The 27795-nt window shown below is 61.3% G+C and overlaps 3 protein-coding genes across 14 annotated transcripts in view; 1 reads left to right on the top strand and 2 right to left on the bottom strand.

Moving 5' to 3' along the window:
* Positions 1-1148: 1148 nt before the first annotated feature.
* Positions 1149-7099, bottom strand: VPS9D1 (VPS9 domain containing 1). 6 transcript variants are annotated; one of them, XM_055145207.1, is made up of 15 exons: positions 6933-7097; positions 6787-6862; positions 6411-6500; positions 6171-6333; positions 5460-5571; positions 5034-5096; positions 4553-4605; positions 4394-4481; positions 4210-4295; positions 3673-4124; positions 2777-2906; positions 2375-2583; positions 2117-2213; positions 1752-1907; positions 1149-1654 (listed from the first exon to the last, which is right to left on the bottom strand). In XM_055145207.1, the coding sequence occupies exons 1-15, from the start codon at positions 7029-7031 to the stop codon at positions 1561-1563; spliced, it is 1968 nt and encodes a 655-aa protein (XP_055001182.1). In that variant the 5' UTR covers positions 7032-7097; the 3' UTR covers positions 1149-1560. The 6 variants fall into 6 exon arrangements, 4 of the variants coding, with proteins under 4 accessions (XP_055001182.1, XP_055001181.1, XP_055001184.1 ...); XM_055145206.1 differs by having other exon boundaries at positions 6411-6503; positions 6933-7096; XM_055145209.1 differs by having other exon boundaries at positions 1752-1856; positions 6933-7092.
* On the top strand, positions 7073-17856 carry ZNF276 (zinc finger protein 276). Of its 6 annotated transcripts, XM_055145213.1 has the most exons (12): positions 7863-7911; positions 10046-10247; positions 12996-13299; positions 13438-13484; positions 13574-14026; positions 14446-14524; positions 15072-15152; positions 16758-16865; positions 16932-17007; positions 17096-17213; positions 17302-17401; positions 17480-17856. In XM_055145213.1, the coding sequence occupies exons 3-12, from the start codon at positions 13016-13018 to the stop codon at positions 17700-17702; spliced, it is 1569 nt and encodes a 522-aa protein (XP_055001188.1). In that variant the 5' UTR covers positions 7863-7911; positions 10046-10247; positions 12996-13015; the 3' UTR covers positions 17703-17856. The 6 variants fall into 6 exon arrangements, with proteins under 6 accessions (XP_055001187.1, XP_055001185.1, XP_055001186.1 ...); XM_055145212.1 differs by lacking the exons at positions 7863-7911; positions 10046-10247 and adding an exon at positions 7073-7178; XM_055145210.1 differs by lacking the exon at positions 10046-10247 and having other exon boundaries at positions 7360-7911; positions 17480-17855.
* Positions 17857-17862: 6 nt separating this feature from the next.
* The window catches only part of FANCA (FA complementation group A), a 28946-nt gene continuing 19013 nt past the window's right edge, over positions 17863-27795 (bottom strand). Inside the window, exons 28-43 of one of the 2 annotated variants that reach the window (XM_055145204.1) lie at positions 27345-27521; positions 26883-26956; positions 25603-25731; positions 22608-22692; positions 21495-21661; positions 21095-21197; positions 20583-20642; positions 20396-20500; positions 20031-20143; positions 19660-19801; positions 18987-19049; positions 18785-18887; positions 18475-18550; positions 18245-18393; positions 18073-18161; positions 17863-17997 (exon numbers count right to left, since the gene is read on the bottom strand). In XM_055145204.1, the coding sequence (XP_055001179.1) occupies positions 17896-17997; positions 18073-18161; positions 18245-18393; positions 18475-18550; positions 18785-18887; positions 18987-19049; positions 19660-19801; positions 20031-20143; positions 20396-20500; positions 20583-20642; positions 21095-21197; positions 21495-21661; positions 22608-22692; positions 25603-25731; positions 26883-26956; positions 27345-27521 (1737 nt within the window). In that variant the 3' untranslated portion in view covers positions 17863-17895. The remainder of the gene's footprint in view (positions 17998-18072; positions 18162-18244; positions 18394-18474; positions 18551-18784; positions 18888-18986; positions 19050-19659; positions 19802-20030; positions 20144-20395; positions 20501-20582; positions 20643-21094; positions 21198-21494; positions 21662-22607; positions 22693-25602; positions 25732-26882; positions 26957-27344; positions 27522-27795) is intronic. The other variant, XM_055145205.1, reaches the window with a different exon arrangement.

Below are 27795 nucleotides of genomic sequence, written 5' to 3'. Positions count from 1 at the left end.
ATTACCCTGGGGCAGGAGTAAGAACTCACGGGTATGGGCACAGATTTTGCATGTGGGAGAGAACCTTCTGGAGAGTAGCCCCAACAGTCAGGTATAACCCTAAAACTAAACAAGGATGGCAGCTTCCGGCTGAGGGAGGCCTGGCAGCTGCTGACGGGCTGGCCCTGGCCCCCAGACAGTGCCCGGGCTCTTCCAAGGCCTCCCCGCTTGCCAGCAGTGCTTGACAGTCAGCCGTCCGCCCCTGTGGGGCCCCATGAGAAAGCTTGGATTCCAAGAAACTTGGCCTTTCTCATGGCACCTGATCCTGGTCAAATGTTGGCCCACAGAATGGAAGTGGCACTGAGTCCACAGGCTACGGTCTGGAGCGCCTGTTTGCCACCGAGTGCCACCAGCCACTTAGAGGACATGGGCCTGACCTCAATGGACCCATCACTATCTTCTCAAATACACGCCCACCTGGCACTTGACAGCTTAAGCGCCTTTGGAAATGAGTTTGCAGATCTCTTCAAAATGAGGCCATGCCAGATAAGGCCGAACCGGAAATCCAGGCGGGCAGTGTGCTAGAGGGCTGAGGGAGAGGCTGGGGGAATGCCTGACTCTGCTGGAAGCCTCCAGAGCTTGTCAAGAATTGTAGTCCACAGGTATTTTTTTCCTTTTGCAGTGCTGGGACTTGAACCCCATGACCTCATGTAGGCCAGGAAGCACCCTAACACTGAGCCACATCCCTGGCCCCGATCCTGTTGTTTCGGGTACACCTGGTGGTGCTCAGGGCTCACTCCTGGCTTTACACTCAGGAATTACTCCTGGCAGGGCTTGGGGACCAGAGGGGTGCTAGAGGTTGAACCCAGGTCAGCTGCCTACAAGGCAAGCACCCTAGCTGGCATATACTACCATTGCTCCAGCCCTTCTTTTCAACATTTTTTGGGGTTCATCCCTGGTGGTGCTCAGTGCTTACTCCTAGTTCTGCACTCAGAGATTGCTCCTGGTGGGGCTAGGGGGGACCATGTGGGATGTCAGGGATCAACCCTGGGTTGGCCCATCCAAGGTAACTGCCCTACCTACTGTACTATCACTCTGGCCCTAATTCTGTTATTCTGAGTTAACTGGTGGGTGGCATTTTGCTACAGCAGCCCAAGAAATGCAGACTCTTGTTCCGGCAACTGGGTGGCGACCCAGTGACCAGTGCCAGTAACTGCTTTTATTTGTGCTCCAGCTGGCAATTGTCCACTGGCATGTAAAAGAGGGTGAGGGGCACAGCGGGCTCTGACCTTCAGAAAGGTCAGGGAGCTGGCCCGGGGTCCCAGAATGCCTACAGTGAAGGATGAGAAGGGATTGAGACTCAACGCAGGGGTACCCTAGACTGAGCTCTGGCCACAGCCCTGCCCATGACTGGCAGAGGCTTCAGTGGACAGGGCAGCCAGTGTAGACACTGGGCAGGCAGGTCAGGCTGTTCCCAGCACTGTCACAGGAGTGGGGTGGGGGAAGGAAGGTGCAGCGTCCGTTCCCACCGGTCGCAGTCCTGGGGGCTCCTTCGTGGCCCTGGGGTGATGCTCCTCAGCCCTACTTGCCCAGGGCTCCCCGCGGCAGCTGCTCCACGTAGCTGAGGGCGCTCTGCAGCGAGGTCAGGCAGTAGCCCTCCTCTCCAATCAGACACCTGCAGGAGGGCCCAGTGCTGGATCCTGCAGGGCCCCACCTGTAGGCAGACGTTCAGGAACTGCCGGTGGCAGGCACAGGGCACCCCCCACTCCTACCCCTCATGGATGAACTCCTCCAGGGCGGCACACTCGGAGACCAGCTGGGGGAGGCCACTTCTCAGCACCACGAAGGACAAGATGGGGAGCAGGTCGTCGGCACCGCTGCAGGCGAGACGGAGGGTGGGCCGCCAGCCGGGAAGGGGCCTGGGTGCCCTTGGGAAGGTGGGAGGGACAAGCCCCCATTCCAGCTTGGGGCCCAGCAGGTGCTTTTATTTCCTGCTTTGGGTCACAGGGGGTGGGATTCGGGGCTGCTGGTAACTCGGTGGACGTCTGGAGCCTATGCTCCGCCTCAAGCCAGACTCCAGCTGGGCCCAGGGCCCAGTGCCAACCCCTTCCCTCCTAGGCCAGCCCCTGGTACTTACATGGCGGCAGCGCCAGGCTGGTGCCCAGCCACGGGGGCAGCATCATGGGCCCGGAAGTAATCCTCAGCAGAGGCGCAGATGACCCTCAGTGCCCGCACTGGGACAGAGGGGACTTGGGTGAGGGGGTCAAGGTCAGAAGGAGCCCCCCCACCAGCACTGTTGGCTACTAAGGTGCCAAACTGGCAGAGCTAGACCATCCCAGCATTCAGTACGCCCATGGGTCACTGCCTGTGGCTGAGGTCCCCAGCGCCCCCTCACCGATGCAGGCTAGCTTCCTCTGCGGGCAGCTCTCCAGGACCAGCAGCCCCAGCTCCTGGGTAGCAGAGAAGTAGGGGTAGGAGTCGGTGCCCAGGGCCGTGGGATCTGGGGGCAGGAGGCGGGCGGGGATGCCCACAGCTGCCGGGGGCGCATTCCTGTACAGCTCCATGCTTCGGCTCAGAGCAGCCTCCCGAAGACGGTACACAGCCCTGGCACAGACAAGCAGTTCATGGCTTAGGGCACCTGTCCCTGGATGGACCCAGGGTAATGGCGGGTGGGGGACGCGGCACCCATACAAGTGGGTGAGCAAGAGCCGTGCCTTGAGACAGGCTGGCCCACACCTGAGGCCCAGGTACCGTGCAAACCAGTTTGCAGCGAGGCAGAGGTGGGGTGGGGCTGTACCTGTAGAGGGCCAGCAGTAGGGGCCACAGCGGGGAGAAGAAGGGCTCCTCGAGGCAGGCCAGGCAGCGGTCCTTGGAGGGGGCTGTGTTTAAGCCTTCGAAGGCCAGAAGCGTGAGCGAGAGCAGCCTGTCTGCCGGGACACAGCCGTGCATGGGTGCTGTGTCCTGGGTCCCCAGCACAGTGTTCTCCGCTTCACAGCCCACACAGCAGGCTGACCCAGCAACGCCACGGAGCCTCCCTCCCCACGCCCCTTCTGAGCTACAAGTGTGGACCAGAGCACCAGGGAGGGGCACTGAGACTCCAGAGGGCTGAGGCTGAGCGCCTCCTGACGTGACCCGCCGAGGGCCAACAGCCCTGCCCAGGCTCAGCAGTCAGGAGCCATCTCGACTCCCAGCGTTTAGGAACCTGTGCCCTAGTTTCACTTTTTATTTTGTTCCTGGGCCATGTCCAGAGGCACTTAGGACTTACCCTGAGCCTGCTCCCAGGGGTCAAGATGACTCCTGGAGAGGCCCACGGGGATGCCATGTGCGGGCAGGTGACAACCCTTTCCTCTTATTTTTGGGTGCTGGGCCATACCTGGTGGTGGTGGGGGATGGAACCTCGTCGGTCGTGGACTGGGTGAGCACCTGACCCCTACACCGTCTCAGGCTCCTCAGGGGACCAGAAGTGGTGCTGGGGATCAAGCTGCATGCAAGGCAAGTGCCCGCCTCCGTCCTGTCTCTCCAGCCCAGCAAGTGACTCTCAAATGGTCAAAGGGCAAGCCCATTACCAGGAAGTCCATGGGTCAGAGCCTGAGTTCTGAGAGACAGGAGAGCCTGGGGCTGTGGTGGTGGGGGCTGAGAGGGCCCCGCCTGGCTAACCCTGCACACGGGCCGAGAGCTGGCGCATCAGCTCACCGATGGCGTTGTGTATGTCCCTCACCAGGCTCCTCAGCTGCTCCATCAGAGGCTCCTTTGATACCCCTGTGGTCAGGGACTCGGGCTGTACCCCGGGCTGCCCGCCCAGCTGTTCAGAAGCAGTCAGGAGCTGCTCCAGATCTTCAAATGAACTGTCCTTGTCCGGTGGGCGGGAGGAACTCTCCACCAGGGGCGAGGGGGCCCCGGAAGAGCCGCTGTCTGTGGGGCCGGGCTGCAGCAGGGCTGCGGGGGGGCTGGCAGGGGTCTCGTCGGTGGGCTCCGGGGGCGAGAGCATGCAGTAAAGACTCTGAGAGGGCCGGAGACGCCGGCTTGCAGGGGCCCGCAGTCCACGGGTGTCAGGAGGCAGGGAGCAGCTGACCATGGGGTAGAGTGACCGGTACACAGCACACTGGAGCCTCCGCAGCAGCTGTGAGATGGGGTGGTCTGGGACGCTGCAGGATAGTACCAGGCAGTGTGCAGAGAAGCTGCCGCGGCCCCAGCCCCACCCCCGCCCTCCCAGCCACAGCCCCTGGCTACCTGAGCAGGTGTGAGACCAGGCTGGCCACCAGTGACAGGTCCCCTGGGTTCCTTTTGAGCTTGGCTCTCCAGCTTCTCGGCCAGTCCTGCAGGACAAGAGGGCTGGGGAGCTCAGTGGGCCCCTGTGATGGGGAGACCACCCTGCACATGCTCGGGCCTCCCCTGGGGGCCTGCAGGGACTCACATGGTCCTGCTCGTACTCGAGGATCGCAGCGTAGAGAGCCCGCAGTTCACGGTCCTCAGGGGTCAGCGCCGCCTGGCTACAGAACCTCCTGCGGAGGGCAGGGCCTTCAGGGCTGGCGGCTCCGGGGCCTGCTGCCCACCCCACCTGCCGCACACACACCTGTTGGCCGCCTCCTGGAGCCGCAGCCTGCGCTCCTCCATCTTTCTCTGCAGCTGGTGGAGTCAAGGCTGTCCTGTGCACTGGGCCCGCAGCTGCAGCCACAGGCCGGTACCTGTCCGAGCCCACCCGTGCAGAACCAAGCCAATCTGCGCCCATCTGCCCCAAGCAGGTCCTGTCCACCTGTCAGTGCCAGTCCATACCAACCTGATCGTCCATGCCAGAATGTGTCCATCTGTGCCAGTCGGTGAGAGTACGTGGCAAGTCAACGTCTGGCTGTCCGTGGCTATCATGCCAGTCTGTGATATGTCTGCCCCTGCCCATTTATGTAGTTCATGCCCATCTGTGCCAATCAATGCCAGATTCTGCCAGGCTGCACTTATCTGGTGGGAGAGCTAGGGAGAAGCCTGTGTGCCAGGGTGGGTGTGAGGCAGGGGACTCAGCCCAAGGGTCCTCTTTCTGCGTGAGGTGGGAGAAAGGATACTGTCTCTTCCCGAGCCTTGGCGATCACCAGGTTCTCCATCACCTGCCGCTGCAGGGACAGGGTCTGTGGGGCAGTGAGGGGCACACCACAGGACAGGTCTACAGGGACAGCAGGAGCCCCAGACAGGGCCCGTGGGGACAGCGAGGCCCCGGACAGGGCCCATGGGGACAGTGAGGGCCCCGGACAGGGCCAGTGGGGACAGCGAGAGCCCCAGACAGGGCCAGTGGGGACAGCGAGAGCCCCAGACAGGGCCCGTGGGGACAGCGAGGGCCCCGGACAGGGCCAGTGGGGACAGCGAGAGCTCTAGACAGGGCCAGTGGGGACAGCGAGGGCCCCGGACAGGGCCCGTGGGGACAGTGAGGGCCCCGGACAGGGCCCGTGGGGACAGCGAGGGCCCCCTCCCACCCCACACTCTGCAGCTCTGACCAGTGCTGTCTTCTGCGTGGCTTGGCTGGGGTCCAGACGGGCCATCCGGGCTTCATATGCAGCCTTCAGCTTCTGGTTCTGCACAGAAGCCTCTTCCAGTGGGGTCAACTCCCTGGAAATGGTTGGTGACAGGCTCTGTCTGGGCCCAGGAGCTATTCTGGTGGCCTGCGCCCTCGCGATGCTGTCCTGGCCAAGGTGAGGCAGTGGTCCACAAGCACCCACAGTAAAGGAGAACGTGGGTGCCCAACGGCACGGGCTGTGCCACCCCTGCCCCGAACCTCTGCAGCAAGCAGCTCTGTTCTGAGGTGCTGACATGGGACTCAGGGCTCACACGTGTGAGGCCGTTTACTGCTGATCTCATCTGCTCCATGCTTCCCACGGGGCCTGGCCGCACGTGCCTGTGCTACTGTCTGCAGATGCACTTTAGTTCATACCCATGTGTGCCAACCAACATCAGCCTCTGCCAGGCTGCAGGTACCTGGCAGGAGGGCTGGGGAGAAGTCTGTCGGCACTAAAGTGTTTCCGTTTGGCAAGATGAACCTCATTCAAATGTGAACTGGCAGGCAAACCCAGGTACATGGGACCTGTAACTGAGATCTCCAGCCCCGCTCAGACCGGGACTGGGCTCCCCCCTCCCCCACCAGTTCTCCAGTAGCTTGGCAGTCACACACACAAACTGCCCCCACGCCCCTGCCCTGGCTCCCCTCTTACTTCTTGGAACTCTGTGACTCAACCACCTGAAGCTTCTGAAACACCTCTGGCGGCAGGAAGGGACAGAGTTTCCCGCCTTCATCTGAGCACACCCGCCGGTGCCGGCTGGCTGGACAGGAGCCAGGAGTGACCGCCGCTGTGGCTGCCCGCAGCTGTGTCCTTCCTATGAGACATTGAGGAGTAGGGATGAGTCCCGGGCACCAGGGTTCACTGGGCGCCCTGCGAGCCGCACAGACGCACCGAGCACGGTGGCCGTTGACTGGGCGCGCTCCAGGCACTGCTCCGCCAGCCTCAGCATCTTCGAGGTGTCAGGGGACGTGATGTCCCCGGCTTCTGGGGAGCAAGCGACAACAAGGCTGGTCACCATCCTCTCGCCATGAATCAGATCGCTCCCGTACCTCCCAGCCCGTTAAGCCTCACTGAAAAGAGCAGCTAGAAACGCAGCGCGCCCCTCTCCTCGCGCCGGCCCGACCCCCTCAGCCTCTCCGGTCCGGGGCCCCGGCCGCCCCGGGACCTACGGCAGGGTCGCCGCGCGGTGTGCCCGCGTTCCCCGGGCCGGGCCCACCCGGGGGGCGCCGAGAAAACCCGCAGGGCGGGCACGCCGGCCCGCGCGCACCTGCGCCGCCGTCCGCCTGCTCCAGCAGCGCCTGCGAGATGTAGCGGATGCTCCGCAGGTACTCGGCGTAGGCCTCCTGCGGGAGACGCCGTGAGCCGGGCCGGGCCGGGCCGAACCCGCCCCGCCCCCGCCCGCCCGCGCCTCACCCGCGGCCGGCCACCGGCGTCCAGCTCCAGAGCCGCGCTGGCCAGCTTCATGGCGCGCTGCAGCGGCCGCGCCGCGCCGTCCCCGAGCGCCGCGGCCATGGCGGGGCGGGGCGGGGCCGGGGGGGCCGGGAGGGCCGGGCCGGAACGCGCGCCGGAAGGAGCGGACCCGCGCGAGCGCACTTCCGCCGGCCAGCGCGGCCCGGCCCGCACCGAGGGCACCGGCTCCCGGAGCGCCGCCCGCCACGCGTAAGTGCAGCCGCGCGCCCCGGCCCCGCCCGTGCCGCGCCCCACCTCCCGCCCGCGTCAGGCCACGCCTCCCGCCCGCGCCTGGTCCTGCCACCCGCCCGCGCCGCGCCCCGCCTCTCCGGCCCGCGCCTGGCCCCGCCCTCCGCCTGGCCGCGCCTCTCCGGCCCGCGCCTGGCCCCGCCTCCCGCCTGCGCCTGGCCCCACCTTTCCGGCCCGTGACTGGCCCCGCCTTTCCGGCCCGCGACTGGCCCCGCCCTCCGCCTGGCCCCGCCTCTCCGGCCCGCGCCTGGCCCCGCCTCCCGCCCGCGCCTGGCCCCGCCTTTCCGGCCCGCGACTGGCCCCGCCCCCCGCCTGGCCCCGCCTCTCCGGCCCGCGCCTGGCCCCGCCTCCCGCCCTCGCCTGGCCGAGCAGGCCCTGCCTCTCCGGCCCTCGCCTGGCCGCGCCTCCGAGGCCCGCCCCTTACTCCGCCTTCTCGCCCGCTCCTGGCCTCCCTACACCGCTCCTGGCCCCGCCTCCGCGGCCCCTCCTGGCCCCGCCCTTGGCCCTGCCCCGCCCCGCGGCGTCCATCTTGGCGGGCCCAGCGCTGGCCAGCGCGCCTCGGCGGCCATGCGGCGGGACCGGCGCGGCCGCTTCCTGTCGCCTGGGCCCGCGGGGGCGCGCGGGGGCGGCCGGGCCCGGGGACGCCCCTCCCGCGGCGTGGAGCGGGCGCGCGAGGACGGCGCCGAGGAGCCAGGTGCGGGCGCAGCGCGGCCCCTCGGAGACCCCCGGGAGCTCCCGCCCGGCCCGCGGCCGACGGTCCGGCCCGGCCTCGCTTCCCGCTGGGCCGCTGGGCGCCCGGGACTCCGGCACGGCCGGGCCGGACCGTCCGCGCGGTCCGCGGTGCGGGGTACAGCGGCGCGCTTAGACCTGTCGGCACAGGGCCCGTCTGCTGTGCGCGCGCGTGAATGCGTGTGTGTGTGTGTGTGTGTGTGTCTGTGTGTCTGTGCGCGCGTGAATGCGTGTGTGTGTGTGTCTGTGTCTGTGTGTGTCTGTGCGCGCGTGAATGCGTGCGTGTGTGTGTGCGTGTGTCTGTGCGCGCGTGAATGCGTGCGTGTGTGTGTGCGTCTGTGTGTGTCTGTGCGCGCGTGAATGCGTGCGTGTGTGTGTGTCTGTGCGCGCGTGAATGCGTGCGTGTGTGTGTGTGCGTGTGTGTGTGTCTGTGCGCGCGTGAATAGGTGCGTGTGTCTGTGTGTCTGTGCGCGCGTGAATGCGTGCGTGTGTGTGTGTCTGTGTCTGTGTGTGTCTGTGCGCGCGTGAATGCGTGCGTGTGTCTGTGTGTGTCTGTGCGCGCGTGAATGCGTGTGTGTGTGCGTGCGCACGTGCGTGCGTGTGTGAGTGCGTGTGTTGCGGGCGGGTGTTGCCGGGAGGGCTGGGCCAGCTCCGTCTCTCACCCTGGGCCACTCCCGGTGTTGCTCCCGGGTGGGTCTGGCAGTGCAGAGCAAGTGCCTTCGCCCCCACTCCCTGCTCCAGCTCCCAGAACTGCTCGTTTGTGCCCTGCAGTGTGCAGGTGCCTCGAGAGGGAGAGCTCCGGGCCAGCACCTCGCCGAGCTCTTCTTTTTCTTATTTTTTTTTCTTTCTTTTTTTTTTGGCTTTTGGGTCACATCCAGCGATGCACAGGGGTTACTCCTGGCTCTGCACTCAGGAATTACTCCTGGCGGTGCTCTGGGGGACCATATGGGATGCTGGGAATCGAACCCAGGTCGGCCGCGTGCAAGGCAAACGCCCTACCTGCTGTACTATCGCTCCAGCCCCCTCGCCGAGCTCTTCTGATGGTGGCTGAGGAGGGGTGCATTACCCTTGAAACAGGGCAGCCACAGTTGTGCCATATGTGTTAGGATGCTCCCTCCACAGTGCTCGATTGTGCCAAACACACCAGGGGGCTTCTGGGGACCTCCTGGAGTCAGGTAGGCTCCAGAGCAGAGGGACAAGTGGTAGTGCACACAGTGAAATTAGTGGATGAGCAGTGTATATTAGGTTTTTTGTGCACTTGTGATATACCTAATTCTCTCCGTTTGTTTTTATTGGGGGTGGGAGCCAGTCATTAAAGTTGGCCTATGTAGAACCCACGCTACTGTCATGCTTCCCTCTGCTGATTATAACGAGTCTTCATTAAAACTCAGTGATCATCCAGTGACACAGATGATTTGTCTGTAAATGCTTTCAGATTGTCCAAGTCTCCCCCGTTTGGTACAGATACGAGAACGAGCTGCATGTCTAGCTTTGCGCTGCTTCAGTTCCGCCCGGCGGCTCAGCTGTGCCCGGGTGCACCGGGGCCCCTGACTGCGCCCTCTGCAGCGGGCAGACCGTGCTTGGGGCTTTGTCCTGCTCGTCTCCCACAGGCACCTGGCTTGGCTTTGTGGATAGTGCTGAGGACGTGGGATGCAGATGTCCTTCTGGGGGGACACTTCTGGCATTCTCGGGGAAGCCCAAGGGTACTGGACGTCAGATCTGGGCCTCCCACATGCAGCCCCGGTCCCCCCTGTAGCCCGGCAGATGGTGTCCTGAGTGCCTGCTCGTGTCCCCTTCAGAGACCGGAGGTGGGCTGCTGGGTACAGCACAGCAGCGGTGCTCAACGGTCCGCGGGCAAGGCAAGTGCCCTCCCCCCTGCACCTTCCTGGGGCCCCGCAGCTACACTTCCACCTCAGCTGTGCTGGTCTGGCCTCTGTTCTCACCAACCTCAGGACCCCCGTGTCCAGGCTGTCCAGGCCCCTAGCAAGGCCCTCGATCAGGCTGCAGCATGGAAGGTCCCACAAAGCTCATGTGCCTTGTTTGGTGGGACGGCCCCTCCAGGCCTCACACTGGTGCTCTCTGGTCCTCCCCTCCCACAGGTGTTCTCTCATTGCTCTGGTCTCACTGTGCCTGTCTGACTCCGCCATTTCAGCTCAGCAGTCTCCCAGCCCCGATGATTCTGCTCCTGTCTCCTTGTCCCCGCCCCCCAGTGACCAGAGGCAGCCCTGGGGTCTCCAGCCTTCCTGTGCCTTGGTGTCTTTCCCTGGTCATTGTCTCCTTGGAGCGGTGCTGGTCCCTGAGGTTAGATTACACTCCCTAGCAGTTACCTGTTTAATTTTGTTTGTGTGTGAGCCACACTTAGCTATGTTCAGGGTTTCCTTGCGACAGTACTCAGTGGACCATTGGGGTATCGGAGATCAAACTGGGGTCGGCCGCGTGCAAGGTAACCGCCCTACCTGCTATATTATCGCTCCGGACCCCCCATTAACTTTTTTTCTTTTTCTTTTTTTAGTTTTTGGGCCATACCCAGCTGTAATTAGGGCTTACTCCTGGCTCTCTGCGCAGAGATCACTGCTGGGTTTGGGGACTGTAAGCAGGGCCCGAGATCGAACCCAAGTCGGCCACATGCAATGCAAGTGCCTTACCCACTGTTCTGTTTCTTCAACCTCAACCTCATTTACTTCTTGTTTTGGGGTCACATCTGGTGACTCCAAAGGCCCTCGGCCCCATTAAGTTTTTGAGGTGTAGCAGTGAGGTGTGGCCTCACTGAGGCCTCATATAGTAGGCGTGAGTTCTGCGTGGCCCCTTCCATCCTATTGGTTCTTATTTTTCTTTTCCTTTTGGCTTTTGGGCCACACCCAGCAGTGCTCATGGGTCACTCCTGACTCTGAAATCAGAAATCACTCCTGGTGGTGCTTAGGGGACTATATGGGATACTGGGGATTGAACTTGGGGTGCTAAGTGCAAGCCAAGTGTCACTATCACCACTTTACTATCACTCTAGCCTCTTGTTTTAATTTTTTTTTTTCTTTTTGGGTCACACCTGGCTCTGCACTCAGGAATTACCCCTGGCAGTGCTCAGGGGACCATATGGGATGCTGAGAATTGAACCTGGGTTGGCCGCATGCAAAGCAAACGCCCTACCCGCTGTGCTAACCCTCCAGCCCCGTTGTTTTAATTTTTAAAAAAATTAAAAATAACCTGCCTCCCCACCACACACACCCCTTAAACTCAAATTCATCTTCTTACTTTGCCATATCCCTTCCAGAGACCTTTGAGTCCATCAAGTGCATATTTTCCGTTTGTTCTTTCGTTCTTTCTCTCTTCATGACAGGTGTAAAATAAATACCTTGGTGACACCACTAGGCGCTTTCTCTGACTCATTCCATCTGCCTCTGGCTGGCTGTAGATCTTTGGACAACTCTTGTTCACGTCAGCACTTTAATTTCCTGTTGAGTTGTTTGCCCTTTCTGGGTGAGGGTTCTCTGTATACTTTGAATGTTGACCTCTTATTAGGTGTGTGCGAACAGCCTCTTCCTTCTCTGCGGGCACTCTGCTCTCCACGCGTGATTGGTCCCAGCAGGTCGTGTTGCTTTTGTTTCCTGCGCTTGGGACCAGCCCCCAGGAACACCTCAGATGATGATTATCATGCTTTTCTGAGTGCCTTTCAGTGTGCCTTTCAGTGTGCTTATTAGGCCTCTCCTCCGTATTTGTTTTGTTTTGGGGGCCACACCCAGCAGTGCTCAGGGTGACTCCTGGCAGGGCTCAGGGGACTATTTGGGATGTTGGTGATTGAACCTGGGTTGCTGCGTGCACTCTCCTCATGAGGTGAACCTTTCTTTCTTTTGGGGGCCACACCGGGCATTTTAGGATGCTCAGGGGTCAGTCCTGACTCTGCTACTGGCGGGGCTCTGGAGACCATCTGGGACGCCTCCAGGCATGTAACCTGGGTCGCCAGCGTGCCAGGGCTCCAGCCCCACCACCACGATTGCTGTGCACTGGCCCAGCTCACACTGTGCCTTACGCAGACCTCTCACATCTCGCTAGCTTCTTTCCTAGGTCTTATTGCTGCAGTTGTGAATGAGTGGCCCTTTTCCATGGCCGACACAGGTTCTATCACTGGCATCCCATATGGTCCCCCAAGCACCAACAGGAATGATCCCTGAGCACTGCCGGGTGTGGCCCATAAACCAAAACCAAGTAAATAATGCAAAGCTTTGTATTTTTACCTCTGTCCTTGAGTTTCTCTTCTGTGCTTCATTATTAGTATATAAAAATGCCACTGATGGTGACCAAAGAGATTGCATGCGGCTGACTTAGGTTTGATTTTCGGCATCTTGTGTGGCCCCCTGACCTCACCAGTAGTGACCCCTGAGCATTGCTGCATGGCCTCCTGCCCCCGAGAAGAACAAAACAAAGAAATGGCACTGATTTTTGTGTATTAAATTTTTCCTTATTTTGCGGCTTAATTCGTTCTGATATTTAGGTGGGGTCTTTAAAGAGGGTTTTCTTTTTCTTGGGGAAAGGGTTTTAGGCTGCACCCAGTAGAGCTCAGGGGTCATTCGTGGTGGGGCTTAGGGGACCCTAAGGGTTAGCTGCGTGCAAGGCAAACCTCTTCCCATTTGCTAGCACTCCAGCTTCAATCATCTGCCTGAATTGAGATGATTGTGATTTTCATCTCTCTTCGTTGGTGTTACCACATCACCTCTCGTGGATGACAAGCCACCCCGACCCACTTGTTCCCAGAAATAAGTCCCCCTTGCTTGTGGATCACTTCCCTGTGCAGGGGCATCTGGTTGGCAGACATTGGGCTTGTCGAGAGTGTCTGCCTCGGGGTCTGTTAGAGGCCCTTCCCCCGGAGGACGTGGGCCTCACGCGGAGCGCCTGCTCCCCAGGGGACATGCTGTGGGCCAGACCCACCGTGGCCACGCTCCCCAGGCTCTTTCCTGAGCTCTGGCAGAGCCCAGGAAGGACTCGCGTTTATGGTGTTTTTGCCGGGGAGGTGCCAAGGGGGCCTCATGCACTGATCCCCGCCCTCCTGCTGTCCAGGAGCAGGCCGGGCTCCGGCTATGGGGCACTGTCGCCTCTGTCACGGGAGGTTCTCCTCACGGAGTCTCCGCAGCATCTCCGGCTGTGTCCTGGGGGACAGCGCCGAGAAGCCGGCCCCCCGAGAGCGTGTTTTCATCAGAGACTTTCAGTGTCTGCTGGGGGTGACCGTGCGCCAGGACGCAGCCCTGTCTCCCTTCATCTGCAAGAACTGCCTCAGCCAGTTCTACCAATGCCACGGCCTCCTCACGTCCTTCCTGCAGAGGGTCAACGCCTCCCCGGCCGCCCTCCGCCAGCCCCGTGCCCCGTAAGCAGACTGTGGGCAGCTTCCTGTGTGGCAGCTTGGGGGAGGGGGTGGGGCAGCCCAGGCAGACGGGCCAGCTGGCGGGGGGGGGGGGGGGCGGGAAGGCGTGCCTGTGGCTGGCTTCACAGGTGGTTCTTGCAGGGCCAGTGCCCAGCCCCTAGCAGGGCCAGAGGAGGCAGCGTGTATGGGTGAGTGTCCCCGGGCATGGAGAATGGGTGGGCTCTGCCAGACTGGGTGCTGAGCAGCCCCTGAGTGGGCTCTCTGTGCCTTTCCTCAGCCAGCCACATGAGCCCAAGCACCCAGGGCCTGCGTGGCTTGGTGGGGTGGGTGCACGGACACGCAGCGGGCTGTGGGGCCCTGCCCAGCCTCCAGCAGACGCTTTCCTCCGGATACCACGGCGCCCTCCAGGCTGTGTGGGGCTGCGCCCAGGGCCACTGCTACACCATGGACACTGGCACCAGCTGTGGGGCTCTCCTGCTGGACAGCTCGCTGTCCATCAAGTGGGCATGGGACAAGGAGCTGGCCCCCCAGCCCACCCAGCATCGGGGGACCAGCCCTACGGGGGCCGCTCCTCAGCCCTCGCCGGGCCGACCAACCCTGGCTGCCAGGGTTACTGAGACGGAGACCCAGCCCAGGACGGACACGGCCCAGCTGCCTTCTGCTGGCAACCCAGTGGGGCCTGGACCAGGCCCCCCACCTCAGCCGAACCTTCCCTTGAGAGGGAATTCAGGTAGGAGGTGCCTCCATCCCCCAGGTCAGGAGTCCTTGCCTTTGGGAAGCGGGGGTGGGCATGCTGGCGAGCACGCTCAGTGAGCCCTGGGGTGCAGGGGGCGGCGGGCTCCCAGCTCCTCCTGGGCCTTTACCCTGTGGGGCCTGTGCTGAGCATGCGTCACCCCAGCACCTACGACAAGTGAGAACAGGTGCAGCTGCTGGACAGTCAGACAGTCGCCTTTGTTTGCCTGCAGGGGGCCCACTGCAGCAGGGTCCGAACTGTCCCCAGCTCATCCCGCATCCCAAGATGCCAGATTTGTCTCGGGGACAGTGGGGTCGCAGGTCACGGGGAGGGCCTGCTCTGGAGGCAGGCTTGTGGGTGCCTTCCCCACAGGAGCCCCCGCCCAGGTGGTGATGACGCTGTTCTTTCTCTCTCAGGGCAGTTGGGGGAGACGCAGGCTCCACCTTCAGCCTCGGATGATCGGGTAAAAGACGAGTTCAGTGACCTTTCTGAGGGGTGAGAGAAGAGCGGGTCTCAGTAGTCTAAAAACCTCTCCTTGGAAAGCCAGACCACACCATCCCGGGGCCTTGCCCCCGTGGGCTCCCCTGGGGGGCATAGGAGCTCTGAGACTGGGATTGCCCGACTGAGCAGGGGAGGCTGTGTCCCGAGGTGTGGTCTGGGCTTGGGTGGGGGTCATTCTGCAGGACCAGACTTCCCGAGGGGCCACTGGCAGCTGTGGGCGCTAGGGTGACGGTGCTAGTGGTGGGGATGGCTGCATGGGCACCAACTTGGGGGGAAGGTCACGGTCCTGCAAGTCAGTTTGGCCTGTAACCTCTGACCTGGGTGCAGTGGCCGAGTGTGGTTCCCTGAGCTCTTCCCTCCTGGGCCCCACCCCTGCCTTCGCTTAGACACTTTCCCTTGGAGACGGGTACTCGGCTCGTGTGGCTCTTGCAGCCTTTGGAGGTGACCTGAGGTTCGGGGGTTTTCAGAAGGAATGAGGGTAACTCGGGGTCCTTCAGACAGGACCTGCCAGGGTTGTAGTGAAGACCCCCCTCTCCCCTAGAGGCTTCCCAAGTGAGGATGAGAATGACAGGAAGCACGTGCCGTCCTCAGACGAGTCCTTTGAGCCTTACCCAGAAAAGAGGTAAGGGGTGGCTGCTGCGGGGGCGGGGTCCCCCTGCTCCAGCCCACTGGATGCAGGGTCCGTGGTGCTCAGCCTCTGGGCTGCCCTTCCCAGCAGGTCCCTGTAGGCCCCTGCCTGCCTGTTCTCCTTGGGTGGTTCCGGAGAACAGCAGGGGAGAGGAGGCACGAGCTCGGGGTAGTTGGAGCCTGTGCAGGACAGGTCCTCCATAGGAATGGACAGTCCAGGGACATGAGAGCACCATGCACGGCTGAGAGGGGGCAGTAGGCAGACGGGAGGTGGTTGGGCACGGGAGGGGAGATGCTGAGACGCTTAGATCGGCTGTGAACACAAGTGCCGGCAGGGCTGAGGGCCTGGGAGCAGCCAGGCTGGCAGAGACCAGGGGGGTGGGGGGTGGTCTTGCCACTGCCCTCAGCTGGGAAGGGCCTTTCTCAGTGACCTCTTCAAAACCACATCAGCAAATCTGCTGTGAAACATTCGCACTTTAAAAGTCTCGAAAGTTCTGGTGGGTGCCGTGCAGTTGTCTTCCTCAGGCTGCTGCCCCAAAGCCGCCGTGCCCACCCTGCCTTGCCAGCAGCCAGTGCCAGCCCTGCCTCAGCCCCTCAGGCAGCTCTCCTCAGCCGTGTTCACGCCTGGGTTCTTGGCTTGACTGCACTGCATGCTGCGGACGTGCTTGGGAGCCCCTGAGCTAGACCCAAAGCCACAGTCTTTCTGGCTGATGGTTCTAAGGGCTCCAGGATTGGCTTCTGGCATCCATGCCAACGCTGGTACTATGTGTGCTCATCTTCGTGGGGGCAGGTACTAACACACCCCTGGAAAACGCCTGCTAACTCCTGCCCATGTTCTCACTGGAGTGTGTTCAGCCTACGTGAGCTGTAGGCTGTTATGCGTCATATTCCTCTGCTAGGCAAGACTGGCAAATCGTTTCTGCTGCTCAGTGGGTAATCTTTTTCACTGTCACAGCACCCATAGCTACACTCTCCTTCAGGTACAGCCTGGTGTCAGATGGGAGAAGTTTCATGGTCGTGGGGCAGCTGAGCTGAGGCTCTGGGTGCCACATTCCCCGGGAGGGCTCTCAGGTCCCGTGGGCCTGTGCCGTCTCCTCACTTGCCTGCCATGTGCCTTTCCCTGGGTGCTTGTGGAGCTCGAGTCCGAGTCAGGCACCTGCGTGCTGAGACTGTCGGCCGTGGGAACGGGGACTTGCCTGTTCTCCTTTTCTGCCCTGGCCTCCGCAGTGTCGTGCCCGAGAGCTAGGCCTGTCCTCTGGGGCCAACCTCCCGGTGTGGATACATGCACAGGGTCAGGGCCTCTGGGGTCCCAGGTGTTCCCTGGGAATTCCTTCCTCCTCGTGAGTTTTTCTGAGACATCTGAAGGACATGAGCACCCTTCCATCTTCAGCAAGTGCTGCGGGCCCCAGGGCAGTGCCCCTTCATCTGCGGCTGGCATGTGGCCCCCAGGGGTGGGACACGACGGGGGGGTGCCGTCGGTGGGAGGAGCCTGACCTGACAGTGGGCCCTGCCCCAGGCAGCAGGGAGCCAGGAGCCTGTGTCTGGGGGAGGCACTGCAGGCCGGCGACAGTGCCCAGGTCCAATCGCTGGGGCTTTGTAGGCTCTCCACTAAGAAGAGCGAAAGCAAAGATGCCAAGAAAGAAGAACCAAAACTCCGGAAGAAGCCTGGCCCCAAGCCAGGCTGGAAGAGCAAGCTGCGCTGTGAGAGGTGAGGGCAGGGGTCAGGGGTCAGCTGCTGCCCCCGGCGGGGGCTGACCCAGGCACTGTGCTGCAGGGAGGAGCTGCCCACCATCTACAAGTGCCCGCACCAGGGCTGCACCGCTGTGTACCGTGGGGCTGATGGCATGAAGGTGAGCTGTGCGGGGACCCCGAGCCTGGTCCTGGGGAGGGAAGAGGCGTCCCCGGGCCAGACCCTCAGGGGGTGCTGGTGGCCCACAGAAGCACATCAAGGAGTACCATGAGGAGGTCCGTGAGCGGCCCTGCCCCTACCCGGGCTGCAACAAGGTCTTCATGATCGACCGATACCTGCAGCGGCACCTGAAACTCATCCACACAGGTGCGTGCCCTGCCCCCCCGCCCCTCCCGATGTGCTCTGCTAGGGCCTGGGTGGGGCCTGCAGGCTCAGCGCCCCCTGTGGCCCGCAGAGGTGCGCAACTACATCTGTGACGAGTGCGGGCAGACCTTTAAGCAGCGCAAGCACCTGCTCGTCCACCAGATGCGCCACTCGGGAGCCAAGCCCCTGCAGTGAGTGTGTGCCCGCCCCCCGCCCCTGCCCCTGGCCCGGCCCGGCACGCATGCCGCTCACCCGGTCCTGCCCCGCAGGTGTGAGGTCTGCGGGTTCCAGTGCCGGCAGCGGGCATCCCTCAAGTACCACATGACCAAGCACAAGGCGGAGACAGAGCTGGACTTTGCCTGTGACCAGTGTGGCCGGAGATTCGAGAAGGCTCACAACCTCAACGTGCATATGTCCATGGTCCACCCGCTGACACAGGCTCAGGACAAGGCCCCGCCTGGGCCCGGGGTGGTGAAGCCTGAGCCGACCTGACCACCGGTGGCTCCTCCTTGTGGGACCAGCAGTGTCTTTTCCTGCAAACCCTGAGTGACCGGCCAGACTTTAAGTACCGATTCCCCTTCTCACTAGAGCAATCCAGGACTTTTGTAATCATTTTAGTGCAACAAAAGCGCAATGTTTCACTTGTAATAAATTATTTACAAGGAGCTGGTGACGCCTGGTCCTTTCAGAAAAGCAGGGGCTCCTGGAGAAGGTTGGGGGTGGTCTGTAGCCTGCTCTGGAGGGCAGCACACAGCTCGGGGTCACCATCCCCAGCAGATGCCAGCAGCTGCAAGGAAAGCCGTGCTCAGGGTCAAGGCCAGAGCCCTCAGAGCCCCCACACAGGCACAGGGCTGGCTGTTACCTTGGCCACGTTGGAGCAGCTCTGTGCCGGACACTGAGGTATGGCCCGCAGCAGGAAGAGGCGTGCCTTCGTAATCAAGCCCACAGGCTCTTCCTAGGGAGCGGAGGGGCAGAGCTGTGGACCCTGGGAGGGACCGGCAGACCCTGAGCAGCCCAGACCTCCTGCCCTGCACTTGCCTGGTTCTGCCTGTGCCGTCCAGGGCCCGTCACGGGCTGGGTCTCACCACCCAGAAAGAGGCTGGTCAGCTTCTGGTACATGCTCACGGCAACACACAGGAAACCCTCTTCCAAGAGGACATCTTGACCAAAGTGGGGAAGGAGACTAAAGGGAACACAGTGTGGTGGGAGCACCCAGGGGGTGGGGACCAAGTCCAGGGAGGGGCACCGAGCCACAGGCCGTTACCTGTAGAAGGCAAAAGGCAGCAGCCGGATGTGCTGATCAGGGGCCAGACGGAGCAGGACACTTCCCAGGCCGTTACCTGCAATATTGATGGGTGGGGGTCTCAGCCAGTCCTTGGGCATACCCCCACCCCCACGAGTGCCTTCTGGGAACGTCGAGTACTGTGGTGTGCTGGGGGCGCCACCACTCAGCACTGTGCAGTCGGTCTTGCTGGGGCGGGTGAACGCTGCAGTATCTGGCTCAGACCCCAGGGAGGCCTCTGAACTGTTGGGGCTCAGAGCCGTGTCCGGCACCGAGTCCCACGGCACCTCACCTGCCTCTTTCAACTCGAAGAGCTGCAGCCAGGAAATCCTCCTCGTCTCCAGACACCCTAGGATCTCGGCACAGATGCCCAAAGCTTTCTCGGAGTTGGCAGCCTGTGTGCCACGGGGGAACAGCACACCCCTGTAAGTGCCCACCCATGGCCCTCTGCAAGGCAGCAGGCATGTCTTCCCCAGCTCAGGTCTGCGGCTCACCTGTGCAGCCAGGTACGAGGAAAGCAGGCACATCAGGGAGAAGAAGAACAAGCAGAGCAGCTGCTGTGGGCGAGACGGGCCTCAGGACATGCACAACCACCTATCCGTGACCGCCATCTAGCTGAGGCCTGAGGGCCTCTCAGGTTCGAGCAGTTGTGCCAGAAAGCTCATTCCTTTGAGGCACGAAGTGTCCGAGGGGTCACCACACTAGGTGCCCCTAACAGACAAAAGCCGTGGAGAAATGGGCAGTTCCAAGGGCTCACTGACTGTACTGGCCATGCCTGTCCCTATCCAGGGTGTGTCTGAACCCCAGAACCTGATGTGCAGCTGCTTCCTACCCCAGGCAAGTGGCACACAGATCAGCAGGCTTGGGGCCCCTGAAAGCCTTAGTGACCCCTTGGGAACACAAACGTAGGAGAATATTCCTCCTTACAGCCCTTTACATTTTATTGCAGGAAACTCTCGGCCGCTGGTTGCCTGAGCTGACAGACTCAGAGCTGAGTAATCCAGCCTCTGTTGCTCTGGCCGAGGGTGCGCAGCAGAGCAAAGCTGCTCCCCACCTGGGGGCAGGTGCAAGGAGAAAAGCCAGGCACGTCAGGGCCCTCTCTGGGCCACCAAACCTGCCAGCCTGGACTCTACTCCCGGCTGGGTGGGCCCTGGAGCCTGGACTCACCTGCTCCCCTGGGGGTGAGGGCAGCTGCCCCAGCAGACTCCGGACACTTGCCTGTCCTGCTCGCCAAACGGAGAAATGCAACGCTGCGGCAAGGGCCCAGGCTGGGCTGGGCGGTGGGGGCAGCGTGTCGGTGGACAGAAGGCTGCAGGAGAAGGGGCCCAGGGGTCACCACAGTGACCTGGCTGCTGTCTGTGCCCCCAAATCCTGGCTCTGCCTGGAGACGGTCCCGAGGTCAGGCCGGGTTTAGGGCACACACATGGCAGAGACAAACAGGCTCGGGGGAGCCAAACAAGCGCGGAGGAGTCCTGTCTGGCTCTGCAGCCTGCCTGAAGCCCAGCACGCGGCAGGCGGCCCACCCTGCCCACACTGACCTCCTGGCAAAGAGCTGGGTTTCTCGCAGCCGCTGCAGCTCTCTGGGCAGGGGGCCGGCCGAGCATCTGGCCCACCGACTCTCAAGTTCAGCCTCCAGACGTGGCCACCACAGCTTGGATGAGGAAGGTCAGTGAGTGGAGAGCAGTCTGGAGAGCAGTCGGGCCGATCGGACACAGCCCAGCCCGATTCACGTTTGGACAGTGCCCAGTGGTGGGGCGGTGGTCAGAGCCCCTTGGGTAGGGAAACGAGGGACAGTGGCCCTCCGCACCACCACAGATGGAGCCACAGGAGGTGCGTCACCTCCACACTGTGACGAGGGGATGAGGTGTGGGCAGAGGGTCTGCTGGGGGCCAGGGCAGCCTACCAGGGCGGAGGTCACCAGCAGGGGGCACTCAGCCCAGCACACCTCCAGGGTCCCATTGGCGGTCAGGGAGGGATCTCTGCTTCTCGAGCAGGCCGTGAGGAGACCCTGTGGGCACAGCTGAGCTGGAGCCTCAGACCTGGACATGGGACCCGGTCTGAGGATGAGCAGGCGTGTGAAATGGAATTACCCTGAAGAAGTGGGCGGTGATGGCGTGGCCCAGAGCACCTTCGTGGGAGCAGATGTTTCTCTGCAAAGCAGGACAGGGTGTGAGAGAGAGTTTTCCACCGTCAACACATTGTTCTAGAATCTTTTTTGCTCACTGCCTCTCTACACAGTTCTCTGTACAACTGATCCCCCCGCCCACCAGCTCTGGTTCTGCTTCTGCTCTTGACGAATGGGCTCCCCTACGTGTCGTCACAGACCACTGGATGCCCTCCAGGGGGCAGGCTCTGGGAGCACTTGAGTAAAGCTTGCCCCCACTCCCTGCTCTGAGAAACCAGCCTCCATCTCTCTGCATTTCCAAACGAGGGTCAAGGGCCAAAGGTCAAGGCTGAGTACAAGCTTTGGTGCCCAAGCCCTGTCCAGGGTGCTTGCTGACAGGTGACTGCCCTTGAGGGTCACCGGTCACACTGGCTATGAACAGAACCACATGCCCAGGTCTGGCGCCCGGTGGACACAGCAGCCCCGCCCCACACCTACCAGCTCTGAGTTGACCAAGTGAAAGAACTCGGCACAGTCGGGGATAGGCAGGTCTGCCTGAGGGCTGCTGACGAGCAGGGACGGAGGCAGGCTGACGAGCACCCTGGGAAGGGCAGCGGTGAGGCCGCGCCTGGCCTGCAGCCCAGGCTGCAGAAGCCTCAGTCTCCCCGCCCATTCCTTGGTCTGACTCAGGTCTGATGAGACGATCTTGTCAATCCGCCTAAGTCTGTTCTGGGGGGTCACACCTGGAGGTGGTAAGCTACTCCCGGCTGGGACCGAAAAGGGGCTGCACCACGCCAAGTCTGTATCGTCCAAGGTCATCCCCCACACCCCCAGGGGCAGCTGCGGGGCGGGGGCGAGAGGGTCCACGTGTGGCCTGGCCCAGGAGACACCGCCTCACCACTGGCAGACAACCAGCTCCTGCTGTCTTCGAAGGCAGGCAGCCTCGTCCCACCCGCCCGGCAGAGCCTGCAGCCGTCGGCAGAAGGCCTGGAGGAGGGAGTGTCCTTGCGGAGGGGACGAGCTGAGGGCCGGCACTGGGCCCCGGTCCAGGTCAGCAACCATCTCCTGGGGCAGAGACAGTGTTCCCACCAGCCTGTCAGTCTCCCGCGGCTGCCCCTCCCAGAGGGCGGCTGCACTGGGACCCACAGCATGGAACAAGCAGCAAACACGGGGGTTGTGAACCCCATATACTCGGGGTCTGGGAGGGACAAACCCCAGAGACAGGAAGAGGGTGGGTGAGGCAGTGGCTCTCCCCCACTTGCCCCTGCAGCAGTGGGCCAGGCCTCCGGGGCTGCACCCAGGCCAGGCACACGAGCACAGAGAGAAGCCCCGCACCCCCACGCCCAGGCTAAGCCCGAGGCACAGGACCCGACCCCCGGGTCACTGGCCCTCAAGAGCCCACACGACAAACTCTTCCCAAGGGATCGGCAAAAAATAGGTCCTCGTGTCGATACGGGACAGGCGTCGATGCTTCCGGGCGCCAATGCCACTGTGCAGTTTAGCTCTGGACCTTGTTTTCCCATTTGGGCCCTTACAGTGGCCACAGGGACACCAAGCAAGAACTCAACACAGATGACCCAATGAGACATGACCAGAGGCTGGCGAGGGCTCGAGGGTCGAGACCATGAGATGCCTCAGCTCAATTCCCAGCATCCTCGTCCCCTGAGAGCCAGGGGGTATGGCTTCAAAACCAAAGTGAGGACACACTGGTCATCGAGGCTGGGGGCGGGGGTGACTGTCTGTCCTCAACCCCAGTGTTCGCTGTAGGAGTCAACCGGGATTAACCCAGAGGCAGCCGCAAGCAGAGGCTTGTCTGAAGCCTGTGCACAACCACTTCTGAGGGGAGTCGGTACTGATTTCCTGTTTCCAACGGAAAAACGGAGAGGCCCAAAAAACCCAGAGAGGGCCCAGGACCCAGATCTTACTCCTGCTCTGTGTATCCTCCCTACTCACGTCTGAGAACAGACTCGCAATTCAGGGAGCACGCTGGGTTCTGCCTCTTCTAACTCACCTGCAATCTGGACAGAAGGCCTCCGTTTCCTGTGAAGACACCAGGGCCCAGGCCGGAGGTCTCTGAGCAGCTGGAGCTCCTGGAACTGCAATGGGAACAGGCAAAGCCTCCTCGGTCCCTGAGTGCACAGCTCCCACCTCCCGACTGTCTGGACAGGCCTAGATGCACCCGGCAAGACTCACAAGGGATCACTAATCCACCAGACCTTCTCGAGTTCACTCTCAACAACCTAGATCCAGCAACACGGGAAACAGTATGTGCTAAGACCAAGGAGAAGTTACCAAGAAAGCAAAGGCGGCCAAAACCACCAGTAAATGGAGCACACAGGGGCAGAATGAGGACCATAAGAGGGGGCGAGAGGGGGCAGGGGCTGATGGGGACCCATCAGGTGCCCTGAGCCCCACCAGGAGTTACCCCTTTAAAGTACCTCCCATAGAGGTTGGGGTTGGAGGGCGGGGACTGGGTTATACTGGTGGTGGGAAACGTACACTGATGGAGGGATGGGTGCTGGATCACTGTAGGACTAGCTCATGGATATCCAATTAAAGACATTAAGAAAAAAAGTAATGTGGAGTTCATGCCCAATTCAATCAGCTTAATCAATGGCTGAATAAATAGCAGTATTCCTACATATTTAAAAAAAAAAAAAAAGGAGTTTCCCCTGAGTGCAGAGCCAGGAGTCAAGCCAAAAACAAAAAGAACCATCCCAGCACTAAGCCACATCCAATACACTCTCACGGGCTGGGGAGAGGGCACAGGTTAAAGCAGACCCCAGGTCAGTCCCCAGCACCACATGCGGCCCCTGAACTCAGAGACAGGAGTCATCTCTGGCCCAGCACAGCTGCAGGCACAGGGAGCCTCACCCTGATGAAGGCTGACTGAGCACCTTCATCAGGCCTCAGCGACGGGCAGGGACTGTGTTCCGGCAAGGCTCAGGGACATGTGGAGAGTATTCTCGCACAGCCATCCACACTGCACAGCCCAAGAGGAGGGAAAGACAGAATCTTCCAGACGCACAAGGTGTGGCACTCTGGGACTCTGTGGCAGAGCCCTGCCTGCCTTGTGAGGCCCTGGGTTCTGGCCTGGGCCTCCAAAGAAAACAACATAAAAAGCATTAGACATGGTGAGCTCAGTGAGACCGCAGGGTTTAAAGTTAAGGCACCACTTGTGAGGGACGGTGTGGAACTGTCTGGAGCCTAATGCTGAACCTCTTTGTAAGGGTCTATCTCAAAGTGATACAATAAAAAAAATTGCAAAAAAATAAAAATAAAGTTAATGCACAAAAGCCAGCTGTATTTCCATACATTAACAATGAACCAAAATAAAAAACTAAAGTGCTAATTTCATTCACAGCATTGTTTAAATATAATGCTTAAGAGTCTCTTGCCCCCGCACCTGCCCTGCCTGTTTTCACTGGGACCCCTTGGAGGGCGGAGGGTTGAGTTTCCCTCCCCTCCCTAAGCAGAGCCCCAGCAGCCAAAGACCTCCGGAACCCAGCCACAGCCATGCTCAGGGCCCCTCTCCACAAGTTCAGACGAGCCTCACACATGAAGGAACCGGCAGGGGAACCCAGGTGTGCAGGATCCGGGGCTGAGATCTCCAAGCCTGTTCGGATCAGGAATGGGCCTCTTCTGCCCGGATCCCCCATTTTCCAGTAGGTAGGCGGTCACACCCAGGGACTTCCCCCAGCGCCATGTAATCCCATCAACAGCCAACATCCAGAGACTATAAAACCAAGCTCCCGGAAGACATCTTACAGCCTTAGTTCTCCCTCTAGGAGAACCTGGCAAGCTACCCAGAGTTTCCTGCCCAAGCTCCCCGTGGCGTCTTCATATGCCAAAACCAGTAACAATGATGGGTCTCATTCCCCTGACCCTGAAAGGGCCTCCAATAGGACACCCTTGGGAAGGATGAGTAAAGAGAGGCGTCTGAAATCTCAGGGCTAGAGCGAATGGAGACGTTACTGAGACTGCTCAAGAAATTGACGGTCAACGGGATGATGATGATTATGATGATGACTTAAAAATGAGAATCACGCAGTGAGACTCACGAAACAATCACAACAAATGAAGGTAAGTCACCACCAACCGCCTTTTCCCAGTGAGGGAATGGGGCACTGAAACAGGACACTCCCTGTGCCCCCCCTGCAGTCACTGCGCAGCTGAGCCTAAAGTTCAGAAGGGAGCACAGAACCCAGAACAGTCCTGAAAAGAACACAGGAGCGATGGCACAGCAGGGAGGGCACCGCCTTGGGCACGGCTGTAGCCCTGAGCACCACCAAGCAAGCGTATCGCTCTCACCCAGCACACTCTTGATTTTTTGAGACGGTGTGACAGGCAAATGCTTCTGTACAAACGCTCTGGGAAAGCCGTCTCCACGTGCAGGAGAAAGCAGGACCCCATCTCTGAGAATAGCAGAACCGAGCCCAGAAGGGGCAGAGACTTAAGCATAGCAGCAACCCAAACTAGATGAACTGGGCAATTTAAAACTCTGTATCAAAGTAGTTCATCAGAAAGTGCTCTCAGAAAGGGCTCTCAGGAGGGGAGGTGATGCACTGAGTGTAGAAGCACTCAGAGCTCTGAAAGACAAAGGACCCACTGTCAAGTGGGGGAGCCCAGCGCAGCCTTTCTCCTAAGACAGAGGCCGAGCATGGACCAGGGAGTGTGACCTGGCCAGCCCCGAGCAGGACCCCGAGCAGACCAGAGTGCCCCGAGGCCAGCGTGGAGGGCCTGAGTGCACCGCAGAGGGCTGTGTAGACTCTCCCACAACACAGGAAGAGAAGGTCACCACAGGCTGCAGAGGTGGCCTGACGGGCTGGGCTTGAGGCCCCGCAGGAGTGGCCACAGGGCAGCCCACACAGCCGCGTGCCTGGATTCAGTGACCCTCCAGTTCTGCAACTGAAAATGAGCAAAACCTGGCCCTCCCTCTCCTGGCCAGTGCCCAGCCTCTGCACAAGGGTCTCGGCCCCAGCACAGCGTAGCACCAAGGCCCTCACCTCTGCCACGAGTCCAGCAGCACGTCAGCAAGTGCGGTGCAGGCCCTCTCCAGATCTCTGCCGCAGCCTCCGGCCGCAGTGGGGGCAGGCAGGAACCGCTCCAGGATGGCCCAGCGCTGGAAGCTTGCCCTGCAGGAGCAACGCCAGTGCTGAGAGCTGTGTCAGGGCCCTGCGGCAGCATGCACCCCCGACAGGCTAGCACGGACACTCGGGCCCAAACTATGCCCGAGTCCGACCACCTGGAAGCTCCAGCAGGAAGGGCTGAGGGATAAGCCTGCTGCTTGTCCACAGCGAGAGGACACCGGAGCAGGGCTGGACACTGTCAGCAGGCGACGTCCAAGATGAAAGGTCAGCACAGCCTCCTCCCAGGAAGCAAAGCCAACCCCTCCTCATGAGAAACCAGCAGCCCAGGAGCCTGAGCGGTCGGTGGGCCAGCACGGCCTAGGAAGGAGCATTCTTCTTTCTGTTTGGGCCACACTCAGCAGTGCTCAGGGCTGACCCCTGGCTCTGAACTCAGGGATCACTCCAGGCAGTGTTCAGGGGACCAGCTCAGGCTGGCCGTGTGCAGGGAAAGCGCCCTCCCCGCTGTGCTACCACCTGGCCTGGCTGCTGTCTGTTGTGTCTGAAACTGGCTATTCCAACGCCAGAGTGTCTGTGCGTGTGCGCATGTGTGTGCGTGCGTGCACATGTGTTCAGACCCACAAGGAGCAATCCTGGGGCTCTCAACACAAATTCGCTCCCCTGACAACCCTCACCAGCACGCTGACCCAGCCAGCTTAAGAACCGGTGCTGGCCCTGCCCCTGGCACCCAGGGGCACCTGCACAGGACTCTCGGCAGCCCCCTCTGCCCTCTCACCACTGGGGAGATGCAGACCCTGACCTCACCACCTCTGCTGTGTCCACTGAAGCACCCTCTCCTCCCCTCGTGGACTGACCCAGCCCAGGGGTGTCTGAGCCAGAGGTCACCCGTGTCCCCCCACTGCAGACGTTGCCGAAGGCCTGATCGCTTTTGCTGTTTTGAGGCCACCCTTGGTGCTCAGGAACCACTCCTGGCAGTGCTGGGCGTCGAACTGGAGTCAGCACATGCTCACCAAGCACCTGTCCCACTGCGTTGTCTCCCTGAGCCACCCCTGAAACAGAGTGGGCAGGGAAGGGTCTGGCCCAGCGCACGCACTCCGGACGTGAGATACAGGAATGCACCTAAGTCTGTGCAGAGCTCACAGGGGAGCAGGACACTGTGCTTGGGTAAGACACGAGCCCTGTGACCCTGAGACGCTTACCTTTCTAGGTCTGAAAGATAATCAGCTTGGGGCTGAATTTCCACTTCCAGCTGTAACCAGTCTCTGTATGTTAACTGGAAGAAAGGACCAAATCAACCCCACTGCAAGGATCCTGGTACCCTCGGGGGCAGGGGACAAGGACTGTGCAGTGCCTGGACTGGCCAGTCTCTTTCAGTCAGAATGAGGTGTCTCCACACCCCCCCCCCCCACCCAGGGCCGAGCTGCTGGCAGTGCCTGGGATTTGTTCACACAAGTTTCTAGCCCCCCGGAACTGTCGGCAACTGATTGCCCAGGATCCTGGACCACGGGGCAAACAGCATTTATCTGTCACAGCCATGGGTGATTCTGCAAGGCTGCCGTGGTGGCGCCTCCCTGCCACCTCACGCAGTACCCGTGAGGCCCATCCCAGCCCCCAGAGCTGAGCAGGCAACCCCTAAAGTGTGGGAGCAGTCAGGGACCCACATGAAGTCCTTCCTCAACCAGCAGGTCCTGGAAGCTTCTTTGCTGCCACAGGCAGAGGGCTGCACGCTGCCAGTCGGCAGAGGGGGGAGACAGAGCCCGCCACGGAAGGCCAGTGTCATGCCCCCAGCACGGGTGCTCCCGGGCTTCAGCGAACAATCTCAACACGAGGAACTGGAACTGGGGAAGACACGAGCAAGGCTGCTGTTGTGAGCAAGAAAATGCCCCGGGCGTGAACACGCCAGTCAGCCCCGCCGCCTGTTTCCTTGGCAGAAGCATGCCCACTCTGCCCCAGGGCTTGCCCACGGCAAGTCCAGATGTCCCTCCAGACACAGCCAGTGCTGGGGTCCCACACAGGGTGTACACACGAGCCTCGGTGTCCTGCTGTGGGCCTACGCAGGAGTGCAGCCGTGCAGTGTCCAGTTCCTACCCACAGGAAACGTGACACCTTGCT

The sequence above is a fragment of the Sorex araneus genome, chromosome 8 (genome assembly GCF_027595985.1).
Source record: "Sorex araneus isolate mSorAra2 chromosome 8, mSorAra2.pri, whole genome shotgun sequence".
NCBI lineage: Eukaryota > Metazoa > Chordata > Mammalia > Eulipotyphla > Soricidae > Sorex > Sorex araneus.
The sequence above is the reverse complement of the archived record's forward strand: the minus strand, read 5'-3'. Positions and strand labels throughout refer to the sequence as shown.